This window comes from Scomber japonicus, chromosome 7 (assembly GCF_027409825.1).
Source record: "Scomber japonicus isolate fScoJap1 chromosome 7, fScoJap1.pri, whole genome shotgun sequence".
Taxonomy (NCBI): domain Eukaryota; kingdom Metazoa; phylum Chordata; class Actinopteri; order Scombriformes; family Scombridae; genus Scomber; species Scomber japonicus.
The window spans coordinates 7842309-7860036 of NC_070584.1; the positions used below are offsets into that span (position 1 = coordinate 7842309).

The 17728-nt window shown below is 41.1% G+C and overlaps 1 protein-coding gene across 1 annotated transcript; it reads left to right on the forward strand.

The window, feature by feature from the left end:
- The first annotated feature begins 351 nt into the window (after positions 1-351).
- On the forward strand, positions 352-17291 carry espnla (espin like a). Its single transcript, XM_053322648.1, has 11 exons — positions 352-645; positions 1228-1418; positions 3583-3769; positions 3852-4034; positions 4228-4359; positions 11506-11670; positions 11755-11896; positions 12047-12219; positions 12301-12465; positions 13312-14270; positions 15623-17291. The coding sequence occupies exons 1-11, from the start codon at positions 352-354 to the stop codon at positions 16152-16154; spliced, it is 3123 nt and encodes a 1040-aa protein (XP_053178623.1). The 3' UTR covers positions 16155-17291.
- The last annotated feature ends 437 nt before the right edge of the window (positions 17292-17728 follow it).

Genomic DNA, 17728 nt, shown 5'->3' on the forward strand with positions numbered 1-17728 from the left:
CCATCTCCAGTGAAGCGTGGGTGCGTGTGCCAGCATATGGTCACCGCCTCACAAAGGAGAGCAGGAGGCCGCTAGTGCTGCGCCTCCACCCGTCTTTCATTACCTTTCTATCTCACTGGCTCCGAACCTCCCCTCCTCTCTCCCTAACAACCATGCTGGCCAGCTGGCTGCTGCTCGGGTGTCGCTTTCCTGGCTCAGGAGGAGGCAATGAGTGCATGAGTTATGGTTCTTGTATGGGAGTTTGTGCGTGAGAGAGGAAAAAAGAAGAGATGATAACCCACTGGGATCCAGAGAGCTCCGGGGAGCTTGCTCTGTGTGCCATAACATACTCATAGGGGCCGGGGCATGGTGATGGTGCTTCATCGGGCCATCCAGGCGGTTCGGGCGGGGGATCTCGCAACACTGAAGAAGCTTGCATTTTCTGGTTACCTGTCACCTGACATCACTGATGCTCAAGGTGCCGGCCCGGTGCACCATGCGGCGAGGTGTGGTCGCCTGGAGTGCCTGCAGTTCCTGGTGGGCGAGCTGGGTCTGGCAGCTGATGCTCGGGCCTCTAACAGAGCCACTCCAGCTCATGATGCTGCAGCTACTGGACATATCCGGGAGTTGCAATGGCTGGTGGATCAAGGAGGCTGCAACATTGAGGTAAGTTTATCCACTGCAGAGAGAGAGAGAGAGAGAGAGAGAAACTTACCCAGAGAGCTCAAATGCCTTGGAGAGATGCCACATGTCCGGCTTTCCTGGTAGTTTCTACCCTCTCAGCTGTGTGTGAGCCTAAATTCAGGCGTTTGGCTTTAGATGGTCATCTAACTGATCCCAGAGTGCGGTTACATCACTGCAGTTGTAAAAAGGTACTGTACACTACCTTTTCAGATGTATTACCAGCTCATTACATCATATGGTGTTGACTTACTGGGAATCCATTAGTATTATGTAGCAAGTGTAATTATGTCCAGATGCTTGAGGGGGCCCTCCTGCTGAACTTAGCTATTAGTTAAGTCCACCTATATCTCTGCTGTTTTTAATCTGCAGGATAATGCTTAAAAATAAAGAACACATCTAATATCTCATTGTTTCTTACTGATTCTTAAAGGAGACCACCAAATGTCTTAACTGGTGGTCCTCATAAGAATTTCTACTGTAAATTCAGAAAGGAAATGCACATGTTTGATATGTTGAGTCTTAACAATGCAGTGAAGTACAATTTGTATATATCCAATTTTCCAGGATCGGGATGCTGCTGGTGCCACAGCGCTCCACCTCGCAGCCCGGTTTGGTTGCGTCGAGGTCATTAGGTGGCTGCTCTCTGTAGGTGGAGCTGCAGAGGTGGAGACGAACTGCAGAGCTGTAGCTGCTCACTACGCTGCATCCAATGGGGACCTCACCTGTTTAAAGCTGCTCATCCAGCAGGCACCTGGGTGAGTGGTATTCAACATATAATAACCCCTTGGCCCAGGTTATTTGGTATATCACTATGAAATGTATGAAAAACCACTTAGATAACATCTTATTAACCATCACAATAAGTGTATCTATCCCCAATAGAAACAGTATGTTGTAGGCATGTAAACATAATTGTATCCAGACCAATTCAAAGGAATAGTTTTTGGAATGTATATTCACCTTCTTGTCGAGAGTTGGATGAGAAGATTGATAGCACTCTCTTACATTACCAGTCAAAAGTTTGGACACACTTTCTCATTGAAGTGAATGGTAAGGTGTGTCCAAACAATCTGCATTAAAAATAGTGCTCGGGGACAGTTAGCTTAGCTCAGAATTAAGAGTGGAAATAGGGAAACAGCTATCCTGGTTCTCTGATGACAAGACCATTTTGTTAGAGCCATATATTTAACCAGCAAACACCTGTCAATAAATGATCCAATAATGTATTACACCCAATCAATAATTATTTGATTTTATATCAAATCAAATTATTTGCATATAATACTTTGATATTACCAAGTGGTCACACACACACACACACACACACACACACACACACACACACACACACACACACACATATACAGGTGCATTATTTAATTTAGCTTGTAATTAAACAATTTGATTTATGACATTAGGCTACATTCATCCAGAAGGGAAGGTGAACACATGAAATATTAATCTCGCCCTGAACCCCATCTCTCCTCCATCTCCTAAACTTGAGACAGTGACACTTCTTAAGGATCAGATGTGTTGCTCTTCCTGCTTCATCTCCTTGTTACAGGGATGTATGACTGTAATTTGCATGACGCTTGGCGGGGTCAGTCATCACATGTGACCATCAGTAACTTGTGAATAATACATGCCCAGACGCTGTCGATCTCATGTTGTTGGAGTACAATGTGTATGTTAATGTACATCCCTGCAGGCTTATAGCTATAGGCTTCTTCAGATAAGAAACAAACAGTGAGATGCCAATCAAATTTTTTTATACTGATTTTTCTTTTAAAATAGACTTTAAAGATCCATAATACTAGCGCTGCTATGTCAATCTATATCATGAAGTACCATCAAATACAAAATCTGAAATACATAGCCTGGCCAAGAGACCATATCCATGCTCCAAAAGTCGATTGAGTCCTGTCATGGTTTAAAATACTCTAACAATAATGTCAGTTTCAAACCACTGACACCACTTTCCTTAACAACTTTTACCTGCTGCTGCATTCATGTGTCAGTATGAGGAACTTTACTGTCTGAATTTCATCTTAAAGATTTTGTAAAAATGAGTCATGCATTGTTTTGACCCCAATGACTGAGATCCACTGATTAAAACACTGTTGCTTTTGCTTTTATAAAACTTTCAAACTTCCATTACAATCAATCAATCTTTATTTATATAGCACCAAATCACAACAAAAGTTATCTCAAGGTTTTCACATAAACCGTACTCTTAATTTAATTTAATGTGACCCTACATTACCTCATGAGCAAGCACTTGGCAACAGTGGCAAGGAAAAACTCTCCTTCAACAGGAAGAAATCTCAAGTAGAACCAAGCTCTAGGTGGGCGCCCATCTGCCTTGACCAGTATGGGTGGAGAAGAGAGAAAGAGAAGAAAGAGGCACAGTACATTACAGTATTTTCTATTTGTACCATTTGTTATTTTGATCTTTACTCTCTTTTCAATTAAATTTGAAATGAGATCTGTACTTAAAAAAATGGTATTACTACTACTAGTGTGTTACATGTATTATTGTTTAAGTGGTTGAAGTTTTGTTGCTGAGTATGATTTCATAGCTGTGCCACCATGTGTCTAGAAACAACTAGTGAAGTGAAGTTCACAATTACTATTCAGCTTAGTGCCATCTAAAATGAAGTCCTCTTTTTATACCAGTCCTAGTATACTTCTATCAAGTCTTTATCACTGATTGGCATGCACACAGATTTCAACTCAAATGTAGGGAATACTTTGCAGTTTAAATCAATCTGTAAACCATTTTATCTACATCTTGTTTGTTCTAGAGGGCTCCTTGCTAACTGTCACACATATGAGCTTATATATCAGCCCCAATACTGACGACTATGCCTGATACTGGTAACCTAACGTCATCTGTTGTTGGTGTATGTTGGGTTGCAGGTGTGTGAACCATCAGACAGGTATTGGTGCTACCCCTCTGTACCTGGCCTGCCAGGAAGGGCACCTGCACGTGGTGGAGTACCTTGTGAAGGAATGCGGAGCCGACGTCCACCTGAGGGCCCACGATGGCATGACCTGCCTGCACGCTGCTGCTCACATGGGCCACCAAGCTGTGGTGATGTGGCTGGTGAGTAGAGGAGCGTAAATCTAAGTCAAATTATTATAAAGTGTTATAAAGTGTGACATCTTTTTTCTTTAACTCCAAATAGGTAACATGTACTGATGTCAGCCTGCCCTGCCAGGACAGAGATGGAGCCACTGCTCTGCACTTTGCTGCCAGCAGGGGGCACTATTGCATCTTAGAGAGGCTGCTTCACATGGGTTCAAAGGTCATCAGGGATTACTGGGGAGGGACCCCACTTCATGATGCTGCTGAGAACGGAGAGCTGGAGGTTGGACACACCTTTGATCTTTAGTTGTCCTTCTATTTTCACTGATTTTGTCTCATCTTTTTATTTTTTTTATTAATCTTGATTTTGTCTTTATCTTTTTTTGTTCAAACAAACCAAGCTGTATTCATAAAACAACATTTTATACATTTTCTTGTTTCATGGTCAACTTATCTTTTCATGTTTTTTGTCTCAGTGCTGTAAAATCCTGTTGGCCAATCAGGCGAACCCTTCAGACCAGGATATTGATGGGTTCACAGCAGCAGACTTGGCAGAGTATAATGGACACCACGAATGTGCCAGATATCTGCGTGCCATGGAGAAAAATGTAAGCTCTCCCTCTCTGTGTTTCACTTGCAGTATATTTTATTTTGCACATTTTCCTGCTTTGTGTCCTCTGTGTCAGTACTGCCCAGCTGTTTACCTTGGCATGAAAATCAAAGCAAGGAATCGGGAATACGGTCAACAGCAAACATCTGGATGATCTTGGAATCCCAGTGAATCATTTTCTCATTTTGTGTCATGTATTTCATTCCGGTCAAGCCTGTCCCTCTCTCCGGAGGCCTGTTGTCTTTCACTCAGCTTCATTACTGCCTGCTCTCATTTTTAAAGAGGCCTGCAAAGTGGAGGATGATGTGCTTAATAAGGCATTACAAGCCGTGATGCCGTGAGTGCTGCCGAGAGAATCTCCATTCTCTGTTCGCCACAGAGGACTCTCTGAGATTAGCTCTTTGTTTTGCTCTGAAAGCACGACACTCCTTAATGTGGTTGATGAATATTTTAGTGTTAACACCTTGTTTGTGATGGTATTGCCTCTTTCAATCAGGGTTCAGCGCTGTCAGATCTGACCTGCGTTGAACTCAAATGATTCAACCTGCTTTAATACACTTAAATCTTGATTTTTGTTGTTTTTTTAATCAAAATGGGAGAATAATAATTAGGTTTAGAGGATTACAGGTGATAATGATACTTAAACTTGAGCTTGTGAAGTTGATTTAAAACAGGAAACAGAATGCTGTTAATTGAAAGAGCCAGTGGGACCACTCTGTCAGCATACCTGTTGCAGCTTAAAGCCCAGCCACAGCCATACTTCACTCCACACAGCGATGTACATACAGTAGCTGGCGCCCAATAGAAGCCATTAATAAGTCAGAGGAGAAGAGCGGCAATCATACATGAAGAGGAGGACGATGATAGGGAGTCAGTGAGGCGAGGCTGCCGAGTCCCCTTCCACCACCACCACCACAATCACCATCACCATCACCATTACCATCACCATCACCATCACCATCACCATCCTCTCCCTTCAGAAATAATCCACCCGTCAACAGCGGGGAGCTAATTAGCGTAGGGGCCCGCCGTGGCGTCGAACTCAGTCGGAGCCACAGTCAGCTAAGGGCCTATCAGTTACCCCTCTCCAGCGGCTCAGGTGGAAGGCCCAGGGGCTGAAGCCGTTATGAGATCCACAAGCTTAAGTTTCAGCGTTTTCACCATTCTGATGCCTGCAACCTGGCAACTCTATCCCTCTGTGGACTCGGAGAGCAGAATGTCATTGGCTCCAAGCACACGTTTGATTGTGTGTCATGTTTTTGAGTTGTTCTTTTTGTGCTATGATTGTCACTTCTGGACACTGCGTGCTGTTCGGAGTAGACAGAATGGTGTATTGTACACGTTTGGTGTCAGTGTATGAGTTGGATACACAAACAAGGGGGTTGATTTAAACAAAAAAGGTCATCAGACAGATCACCTGAAGTAGCACTTAATAGATTGAAATCCTTATAATATTTAGGGGACACACGGGGATGCGTTGAAAACCTGAGATGCACAAGTAGACGTGCTTTAATTACATTTCTGCTGGTGTTTCACATTTGTAAAGCGACTGCGTAGTAGATCACCGGTTGCATCGCTTCTAAAGTGTCAGTCAGATAATCTCATTTCCGAGCAGAGACCTTAATGGATTGGGACATTGACCGTGGGGGTGGGGGGTGGTGGGGGTAGGGCTTTCGTATTTGGCCTCTCTCTCCCCGCATGTTTGGATCGCTCACAACGAGGTCAGGCTCGTTCAAGCACCGTCGACCGCTCCTCTTCCTCATCTTGCGTCTCAGGAACAGCTGCAATCAAATAAACAGTGCGTGGCGGGAGGTTTACTTCACACACATTTGTGGCTTTCACTCTTCGCTCACAGCCAAAGATGCTGTTGTTTGAGAATGGTATTTTTAGAACACTTGGACGGCTTGAAACACACTGCAGTCCCATTCATCACTGTGTTTTTTAGGACATAGTCTAAATTTCCTTCTGTTTTTTTTTTTTCAGTGAGAAACAAAACACATGCTATAATAGCTTTCTGCATGAACAGCCACTTGAAATATCTTATTTTCCTGATCTTCACGCCATCTGACATTTAAAAAAAAAGGCATATCAATTCTGTGAAACTGTCTGGATCTTAAAACCTGGCAGCTTTATTACAGATAGAGAGATATAACACAGTGCTATAAAAATCCAGACCTGATATTCACTGTGATACCCTTTTTCATATTAAGCTCTAAAAGCATGTAACGCCAAGATATTCAAATCTGTGGTTATCATTCGTTTCCAGCCAGGATGTTGGCATGTTTCACATTTGATGAGATATTTATTTGGAAATTGGTAGCTTAGTCATGAAATCCTGAATAATGTGGCCAGGGCTGCAACGCATTATTTTCATTATCGATTAATCTTGCCTATTATTTTCTCATCGTTTTTTGTTTATGAAACATCTTAACCATGAAATATGTCCATCAAAATTTCCACTGCGATGTCATCAAATGTCTTATTATGTCCGAACAACCCAAATATGTTGAATTTTCTGTCATATAAAACAAAGAAAAACAGCAAATATTTGAATTGGAGAACCTGAATCCATTAAATTTTTGGCATTTTTGCTTAACCCTGACACATTATTCATATTCTGACCTTTCACAGTATCATACCTGGTCACTATACCAAATTTCTGCACAGCAAATCATGTCTTAATATCTCATAAGTTACAGATAAATGTGATCAGACCTTAGTGAACCTTTCAGAGACGGGTTCTTTTTAAGTTTTATGCTTTTTGTGTATGGAGAATTAACTTTTACAACCACACTATGTAATGATGGTATATTAAATGTGAAGAATGCAACAGTATTTGTTGAAGTTTTGAGTAAAAAAATGGGAGCAAACTTATCAAAAATGTGCTGCACACAAATATTTGAAATGATTCCATGTTTGGGTAAATTAGGAGAAGTCATCAAATTTCAGGCTAAAAGAAGAAAGTATTTAGAGTGGTTTTACTGCTCTCAAATGCATAAATGGGCAAAATTTGACCTTGAACAGTATGTAAGAGTTAAAAAAAGGATCTAAACGATTAATTAATAATCAAAATAGATGCTGATGAATTGTTCTATCCATCATTTAATCGACTAACCGATCCAGCTCTGAAGTTTTTCCACAGTCTACAGCTTGTTGTTGTAAAGCTTTCCACACAAACAGTCTGAGTCTTCCATTCACGCTTACGGTGTCACGTTGTTTTTCCACTGTCACATTTTACTAATCATCTCAGGTAGTGAGAGAGTGAGAGAGAGAGAGAGAGAGAGAGAGAGAGAGAGAAGGCTTGATGAAGTAGTTTGCTCATTCAATTGTCCCAAATGGAAAAATCACCTGAACACGCATGGGATAAAATGTCTTTTTTCCAGCTGCTTTGACAACTCTTCCGTTGATACCTCCCTTTCGTGCAACAACATGGCCATTGGTTTGTCCGTTGCATTAGTGACATTGCCAGCCATCCTATCCTTTCCCTTAATTATTAACACCATTCTCCGATCAGAGTTTATTGTTTATTGCCTGGCGGGCCTTGGCCACTGGCAGAGATGCAGATGATGGTGTCAAACGAGTGGTCGTTGATCTTTAGATAGTGTCACATCCACTACGCTGAGCGATCGCCCCGGATACCTGGCTCTACAAGCCTGATCCTCTGGTGCCGGAGCCTCACTGTGAGGTGAAGTCGTGCTGGTGTGCATTGGGAGAAAGGTTAGTGAGGTTTTTAGTTTGGTTTATTGATCACTTTCACTATTATTTGTGCTTTTTAGACCACATTTGCTTGTTTTTTTCAGTCCTTTTCAGCTTTATTACCTTTTTTTATTTAAACATTTAAACATGGGAGTGACTGAGCACACTGAGTAATTATTTTTGTCAAATGAAAGGAAAGTGTTGTAAGTTAGAGGCACTTGCTGGAAGATGTTTTGGCAGCTTTGCACCTATTTTCTGATCAGTTATAGTCTCTTACGGTCAGCCATGACTAATACTCTGGCTTCACAGTATGACGTTAATATACAGTATTTTTCATTGTTGTTGTTTTTTTTGGTTTTTTTTACAAATGGCACTTTAAAAAAAATCTTGCACTGTTGCTAGATCTAGTTTTCTGATGTTACAGTTTGAACTAAATCCTGTCATTTGTCTTGTTTGGCTACAGTAGATGCAGAAAAGCTGTAAATGTTGGCAATAACACTGCATCCGTCATTTATTAGCCCCACAAGCATTTACCTCTGTGCAGGAAACCTGAGAGCATTTTAACATGTGAGTGGACATGTATTTACACTACAGTGTTCTGTGTATAATGTACACCCGCTGTATACATTCCACATTGCAATTTATCACCAAGAAGGTGAATATTTCACATGGAAGCAGGTTGTTTTAATGATTGATTCCAGAGGGCCCGAATTTTCGAGACATGTTTCTTAAATACACACGCTGTTCTGAAATACTTCAACCCTCTCATGGCTCGTCCCACAGGGGACTACAGCTTACTGGTACTGCGTGTCCGACTGTGAGACAGTGCTGAGTAGCTGTTTCTTAACTCTTGGCTCCTAATCTGTAATGATCGGGGTCTTTGTGGTCTTTGATAGAGAGAGAATGGATCCACGCCAAAACAGGGTTAGGCTATCTATATCTGCGTGGCAATTGTGAGGGGTGCTGATGAAAACCAAATGCTCTCTCTCTGACCACTGGGTCTAATTAAACACACACGCGCACACACACACACACACACACACACACGCAAGGAGTAGTCCACTGTAACTTTTAGGACATTGAACTGAGAAGGGTCACAAAGGAATCCCCCACCCCTTCCCACTACCACTACCACCACCACCCATTTCCCAGCCCCCTCGTTTATCTATTTATGGATTGCACAACTTCTGGGAAGTTTATTCCTCCGCCCGAGCAGTGTCACAGCATATTTCGTGCTGCTCGACATCAAAGTGCCACGTGAGAGGAAATGGCAAGGACCACCTCATGGACACAAAGCACAACAGCATGCGGCAGCATATTAGTGCAGCCTTTGATGTTTTGGTTACTAATAATGTCCTTGGAGAGCTGAATTTGATATGCATTCTGCATGGAGTGCATTAAGACAATGCAGGTTCATTAAAGGGGGAATCTAAATGTTTCCATACATCCGACATCCTCCCTAGAGTGGTGTGAAATGTTGCCAATGTATTCAAGGTTGCTTACTATCCAATGCACTTGTTTTTTTCATACTGCTTGTCTCGGGGCTTTAAAAGTCATTAAAATGTCTTGACATGTTTTGATATTTATCACATTATGTAGGCTATTCATATATTAATTTGCTTGTTAATTTGATAATGACCAAAATGACATGATTGATAGCCTATAAACTTATTTTTCTTTAAGTAATACAGTGCATATCCTACTAAATCTTACCACTGGCCAATATACAGCCTCGTGCAAACAAACACATAATCTTTTGACTGATTACTTGACCTGATTCTACTTTTCTGTTTCCTACAGAAATAACTCTCTACAGTGTTCTAAAATTTGCCCTAAACCCTACTTGTGATAAAACTTGTCTTTAAACTTACCTGCAATTCTTAAAGTCCCGTATGGCATGTAAGACATATTTTATCTTTGACAGCAATAGAAAGAAAAATAATCTTCCTCAAGTCTGTTATTTTTCTGTACACGGATCAAAAAAAGTACCAATTGTGTTGCTCAACTCTTTTTACATCATGCTTCAGTTTTCCGAAGCCAAAATAAACCTACAAAAAAATCAAGGAATACATCGCCACTCATGTAAGATTATTGGCACTGACTGCACTACAACAATACATATTTATGGAGGAAACGGTGGCCTCTCTGTGGTCGCGGCACAGTTTTTCTCAAATGACTTGACCCCAACTGTCAAGGCTGGATTCGTACCCCCAGGGGCCCCTTGGCACTAAAGCTCATTCCAAAAGGTTACGTATTTGCAGGGTATTTTTTGCTTGGCTTTTGGTTATCACCGGTGCTGTCCATTTACTGCTAGTTACTCATTTTTCCCACACGCTCATTGATACAACCTACCCTCACAGCATTGTGGCCTGCTAACCAATCTTACCCAGCCGTCAAGTTGACAAAAAAGTAAATCACGAGACTTCATTTTCTTTGAAACAACTTATTATATTTAATGTATTCCAATTGGATGCTGTCGTTTGGAAACCTTGTAACTCCATATTTTGTTTTGGACATACTAGGTTTCTGACAGTAACTGTAAAAATCAACATGAAGAGAATAGGTCAAAAAGACAACAACAAAAAAATTATTGAGGTGCCCCTTTCTGCTCGGGGGCCCCTGGGCACTTGCCCAGATTGCCTGTATGGTAGATCCGGCCATGCCAATTGTGTGTTTTTAGCCTGCAAATGTAAAGACGTAGTAATCACAGCTACAAACACATTCACATAACTCTTAATGATTTCTGTTTCTTTTTTCTTTTCAAAAAACATTAGACACACGTGAGACGGACACTGAGTTTTCACATGAGAATCCTCTATGTTTTCAATCTTTGTACAATGTGAGGTCTCATCAGGCTGCAGCGTAGCAGTTCAGAAGAGGCTCCGAGCCCATCCAACAATATTTATGGTCTCTCTTCCTCGGTGAGATAGTTTTTCACTGTGGCGTTGGAAAATGTACAAAAATGCAACAAAATACAAACCTCATGCCCAGGTCACACTCCAACATCACTGCGCTAAGGTCGGATTTATCACACAAACAAGAGAGAATGTAGAAGAAGAAGAGTACTGTAGGTGTGATGTGATAGTAATGACAAGACAGATATGGAGATGTAAACAGAGTTCCACTTGTTTATCACTGCTAAATGACTGCAGATATGAACTTGTGATTTAATGCTCTATGTTGAAGAAGAGAAAGGTTTTTTTTTCCCAGTGTTTTGAATGGGGAGTTTATAGTTACAGTATTTCCTATTCGGACCCTTTTTGGATTTTGTTAACTGTATGAGGAGTTTTAAGAACACACCTGTTTTAAAAATGGAAAGGTTTGGTGTTTGCGTCTGGATCGCTCCTGCTCTTGCCGCCTCTCATTTGAAGCTTCATGATTTTAGGTGTGTTTCATCATATTTTAGTCTTCAAAAGGTTTTAACAGCAGTAAACCTTGATATTTGCAGAAGCCCTGTGCAGATAAGCCCATCGGGGTGATCTCTCCAGTGGAGGAGAAAGTGAAGGTGAAGCCTGCCGTGGTGTTGCAGCGCAGCAGGGAGGACTACTACGGGTGCCTGAGTGACACATGCAGTGACACTCGCAGCAGTAAAACACCCATGGATAGTTTAAAGGTAGTCCACAGTTTCACATTGTCTTCCTTTCAACATAACGTCATATTTAAACTAAATATTTACACTTTTATTTTTCCGAATTAGCAACCTGAGAGTGAGGAGGACCCCCAGGCGAGATACCCTCAGTCCCCTCCTGCTCCTCCTTTACCCTCTGCTTCATCTACACCTGTCCAGCCTGAGAAAACAGCTGTCAGCCGAATAGAGCAGATTCAAATGGCAACATCTGGTGAGAGAAACATTTCTGTTTATATGATTTAATCACTCTTTTTTCCAAAGCAAAGCATTCAATAAGCATTGCAAGTCACCGTGTAATGAAAACAAATATATTTTCATTAAACGACATTAAAACAGAGACAGCTAATGATTTGTTTTTCAGTTATTAAAGGTTTTAATCAGTCCAAGGCCGCTGGGAGTGAGATAACAGCCTCTCCTGAGAAGACAATGTTGCCTGATACAAACCTCCTGGCTGAAAGAAAACTTCTTGGCGACATGAAGCCCATTAAATCTCTGAAGCAGTCAGGCATATCAGGAGTCTTTACCGGACAAGCTGTAAGCGCAGTGAGCTTTCCTCTTCTGAACACACTTCCTTTGTAGGTTTTCCTGTTTGTCAAGCTTCTTTGTTCTCTGCAGAATAAGATGGTGGTCCTGCCCACGGAGGAGGCCAACCTGGCCGACATCGACTACCTGGTGCCCACACATGATGAGAGAGGCTGTCCAATTGCTGAGTGGAAGAGGCAAGTCATGGTGAGGCAGCTGCAGGCCAGGCTGCTGGATGAGGAAGATCAGAGGAGGAAGGTAATGTCTTTCCAGCGGTGGTTATGAATGTATAATATATTAAATGTATACATTCATTTAAATCTTACAAACTTGGTGTAATAGTAGTTTGGATCAGTGAATTACAGAGAAAATACTCTAAATCTACATCACCATTTTTTTGTACTAAAATTGTCCAATTAGAACAGTTTTTTGCCCTCTAGGACAGATTTGACTGTGTAGGTTAGTTGTTACAAACGGAAAATGAAGAATTGATGAAAAACTTAAAACGATCTCAGTGAGGTAATGACTTGCAGGCAAAAAGGTGAAAAAAGAAGATGAAAGCCATGAACTCATTACTCTGCTGAAATCTTTTAATTCTCATTTGTAAAGACATTTCATCTTCCCTTTTTAAGCAGGTCAGGTTTTTTTAAATGACGCTCTACATTAGCACATCCTATTTTTGCTTCATTCTTTTATTCAGGGACTAATTATATTGAATGTTGAATAATGGATGTTCTTTTTTCTTTAGAGATGTATTGTGCAGCCTGCTGTAAATCAATTCCTCTTCTAAACAAATGCTTATTGAGCCTAACCCCACCACAATGAGCAAAGCAAAAACTGTGGTCTGACTTTTTTGATAGTGTTCTAAACATGCATTACTAAAACTTATGAAAAACACTTGGAAATACCATCATCATTTACTTTTAAATGCATGTAACAAATCACTGAAAACACAACATATCAAGTCATGTTTTTTGAGGTTTGGATTGCAGTTGTACCATATTATTATTCTATTTCTCTCACGCCCGAAGCCATTAGAAATATATACCTTTTTGAGACCTCGAGTGTAACATGCTGCGTGTTTATCTGCCTCTTCTCTCACAGGAAAATGGTAACAAATATGCCAAAGTCAGCTGGAGGTACTCCCAAGCCCACAATGCCATCCTGGGGCCCTCTGGTGAGCTGCTGACTGAGGATGACCTCATCTATCTGGAGCAGCAGATTGCCAACGTCTCCATGCAGAGGAACTGTGAAGGATACGAGCTAGAACTCGCCCGTTTAGCCGAAGAGCTGCGGCACATCCTGCCGGCTCCCATCGTGAACATCACCGTCAACACGCAATTCAGAAACTTCTCGAGTCATGTTCCTCTACCTGTGTGGTGCGGACGCATCTCGGGCATCGTGAAGAGCATGTCTCTGCTCATGACCAACCTGACGGATCAGCCCTACTGCAAGATGCCCAACACCGACCTGATCACCGTGTTCTCCCAGACGCCGGAGAGACAGAACTCCACCAGGGGACGCAGGGAGAGGATAGAGGATGAAATCCATCAGTTTGGAGTGTCTGTGAGGACTCTGAAGTATAATTTCGAGACACAGAACTCAACATTGTCAGATGAGCCGGAGGAGGCTGTCGTGTTAGATTCCTCCACACAGCTTGAGGCGACAGAGTCAGAGAAACAGCCGAAAGTCTTGAATCCTGCCCCAGAAACAGACCAGAACAGTGACTCAGGCATTGACTATGATGAAAACGTTGTAGATGTTCAGGAGACCACCAGCCTCAGAAAGGAGCGTATAGTCGTGCTGTTCTTAGGCCACTGGAAGAAGTCAGCCTACACAGTGACACTGAAGAGCAAGGATGCAGCAGAGAGGAAGACGAACGGAGGCAACCAGGGGATTGATGGCAAATCTGGGTCAGATCGAAGGGGCAGTGTGGAGAGTGCCCAGTCAAAGATGATGAACAGTTCTTTGGGACATTTCTTCAAGCAGAGGAGTGCTGTCAACAAGATGCTGGGAAACTGGAGGAAAATGATCTCCAGTGTTCCATCTAGACAGATTCGCCGGTAAGGTTCAAAGACTTAATGACTTACTGTCACTTCTCTGTCAGAGCAGAATTTGCTCACACTTTATGGTGTTTATTAGTCTGCTCAACCCCATCTGCAATACACAAGCTCAGCCAGTTTTACAGGATGAATGTTCACCAAAACTTGATTAGAGTTTTTGTCAAATTATCCAAAGCTTAAATAGCACTCACAAATCTTGAGGAAAGGTTTGCTTAATCACACAAGTTCTTTGTAATACAATCAGCCCGCTGACAAGAACATGTTAAAGCTCCACTAATCAATATGAATCAAATGTGTGAATTAACCCCAGCTTGTTCTCCACAGCTCTATGGGTCTTTTTAAACTCTTCGAACCTCATTGTTTTGGTTTTCAGGGCTGCAAATACTGTTTTGGTTCAATCACATGGTTTTCATTAACCCATTTTTTCTGCAGCATGCAGCTGCTTTCAACAAACAAGCTGTGATTAGCCATCTGTATGCTACATGTTTAGCAACAGACAGTAGATTAAGTTAGCAGTAAGCTCAAAAGTCGAACACTAACTAGCTTTTAACAGAGTTAGAAAGAGAGTGAATATTAACATTCGTTAGGTGGGCACAAACTTGACTTCAAATGAACGTTAATGTTGCTCCATGTGTGCTGGATGTAGATTATAGATAACTGTTTGCTAGCAAGTTCAGTAATAACATTGCCATTAGTGATAATATGTGCTGTTTTTAGCTTGTTTTGGATGCACTCTGCTCCCCAGCGCCCAAAAAGTGGTTAATGCAGCTTTAAATTAAGGTTCCTAAACTTTTTTCTGTTTTTATGAAACATCCAGTGTTCAACAGTAAAGTTTGGTTGGAAATGCTGTCTATAGAAATGCTGAAATGTCAGTTGATTATAAAGTCAAGTCATTTAAGTTTATTTGAAAAGCACAATCTCATCCTGAAGAAATTTAAAGTGCTTTATAAAGTTACAAAACAATACAGGTCCATCCATTAGTAGACAGTAATGCATTATTTTCACAATTATTCAGGCAAAATGTCAAATATTTGGTGGTTAACCTTTCAAATCTTAAGGAGTTGCTGTTTTTTTCCTTTGCTATCATAATTAATTGATGTCTTGATATCTTGTCTTGTCTTGTCTGATTATCTTTTGGTTTTGGACGGGTACCTAGAGAAAACAAGTCATTACAAAACATCACTTTAGGCTCTGGGAAATTGTGATGGGCATTTTAACTATTTTCTGAAAGACTAAGACTCAGATCAATTGAATAATATTTGACAGATTAATTGATGATGAAAATAATCTTTAATAATCTAAAGCCAGGTGTTCATACATTTTGAATAACCATGCTGCTGTGTTATCAACAGGCTCCACAGGCAGAAAGCCCTCTACTCTCCAGAGCAGTTCTTACCTCGCCTGGATGGCATGCCGGTGGAGTACGACAAGCTGACCCTGGATCTCTTCATGCTGGGCTACTTTCACATTCTGGAACTGGACCTGCCCGTGGACGAACGCAAAATGAGGCACCTGCTGTGTTTTGAGGTGTTCGACCACGTCGGGAGCTTTCCCTGGGAGCTGGTCAGGGACTTCCACAAGGCCGTCATACAGGACATCGAGGCCGGGAACCGCGAGTGGAAGGACGGCTTTGAAGATGTTAAAGTAAAGTTCTTTGGAAACGCTGTGAGTGCGTCTGAGAGCCCTGCAGTGGTGGAGAAACGCAGTCTTCCAGGGATCATACAGGTTCCTAAAGTCATCATCCAGACACCTACACCTGATGAGAGCTTGCTCAATGGTGGAACCGACATTTCCAGTTTCAGCAATGAAGAAATTTGTAAATACATCGACCGCAGTTTTGCTTTTTGGAAAGAGAAAGAAGCCGAGATTTTTGATTTTGAGTAGTTGCTCGTGTCATGCTTTTGATATTTTTGTATGGTTTGAAGTTTGATGACATTAGGGCTGGGTATTAAACTTAAATACTCTGTGAAGTGTGAATTGAAATTGTCTGTAGAAACTATTAAGTGCTTAGCCAGAATTTTGTTGATCAGATATTGCCTGATTTAAATTTAAGTTTTCTTAATTTTATACTGTATTTTATGGTGTTAAAACATTTAAAAAACATGTCAGAAGTTTGGACTTTGTTAAATTTTAAAAATAACATGTTTATATGCAGTTATATAAGATGCTTAGTAGATATTTTGGTACTGGTATTGAAACTCAGGTATCAAGTTAGGCAACAGCATCCAAAAAGTCAGACTATACCCAGCCCTATTACAAAAGCCAGCTAGAGTGCTGACAGTACTTGTGTGTTTTCCTGAGTACATTTCTTTGTTTTGAGATTAATTAAAAGTTTTTTGTTGGTAAGAAAGCATTTTATAGTAAATGTTTCCCCCAAAAAAGTGTTTGGTAGATGCACACATCCAAGAAAAAACTTTAACCACGTGTTAGGCTAAAGAAATAAAGTGAAAAAGAGAGAAGAAAGTTTTCAATGCAGTTTTAATGGGACATCTAAGTGAGTGATGTTTGGAGCTACATGATCCTCTTCAGAGTAAATCTTTCCAACACAGCCTAAGATCTATGATCTGACAGGAAGGGCCCTAGTTTTAACAATATTACAAAATCAACACAGCGAATGTGTAATGCCGTTTCCTGTACGGCTGCCACTGATTATTTCGTTGTTACTGTTACTGTTTCTTAGCTTTTCCACGTAATTTATCTCCTTAGCTGCCTTCCAGGCCTGTTGAGAAAACATGAAGTGTGTGCCTGTAACAGCAGCTGCAGGTCCCATGCTTGTTGTTTGGCATCTGACTTCAGCACGGCGTCACAGTCAGACCCAAAAATAACTTGAGTGAACGACAGGGAGCCAGTCCCAGTGACATGGCAAAAGCTTTTCGCCATGCTACCCGCTCCATGTTGATCTAACCAGCTGCTCAGCTACAGTACAAACGCCTCTTTACTGGAAGGATGAGCCATTATTTCCTTTCTCTGCTTCTGTGGTGAGTTTGTTGTTGGTTCTTTGTTTAATTTCACAGTGTTCGATGACAGGAAATGTGATTTATTGTTGGCTTTTGGAAGGCAGTCATGCTGGTGTGTCATATTAACCATGCGCCAAAGCTACTTTGTTGTGCTTGTAACAACACAGTGATGCAACACTTCAGAAGACAGGGCACTTTTTGTTTAAGGCACTATGATTTTACTGTTCAGTGAAACACACTAAATCAGAAAGGTTAATAAGGAGAAACTGATTACTAAGTTCAAATTTGAGTGACTCATAATTTCTCTTCAGCTCCCCTGTAGGCTTTTTTGCACCATAGAATACAAACACATTCTATTTGACTATAAATTCTATAATGTGAACAGACCTACATTTGTTCTAAGTTGTAATTGATAAAGTTGCATCAAAAAAGTAAAATACAATATCTTCTACCAATTTTAAATAATGTTATTGTTGGTCTTCTGTGAAAAATAAACATGTT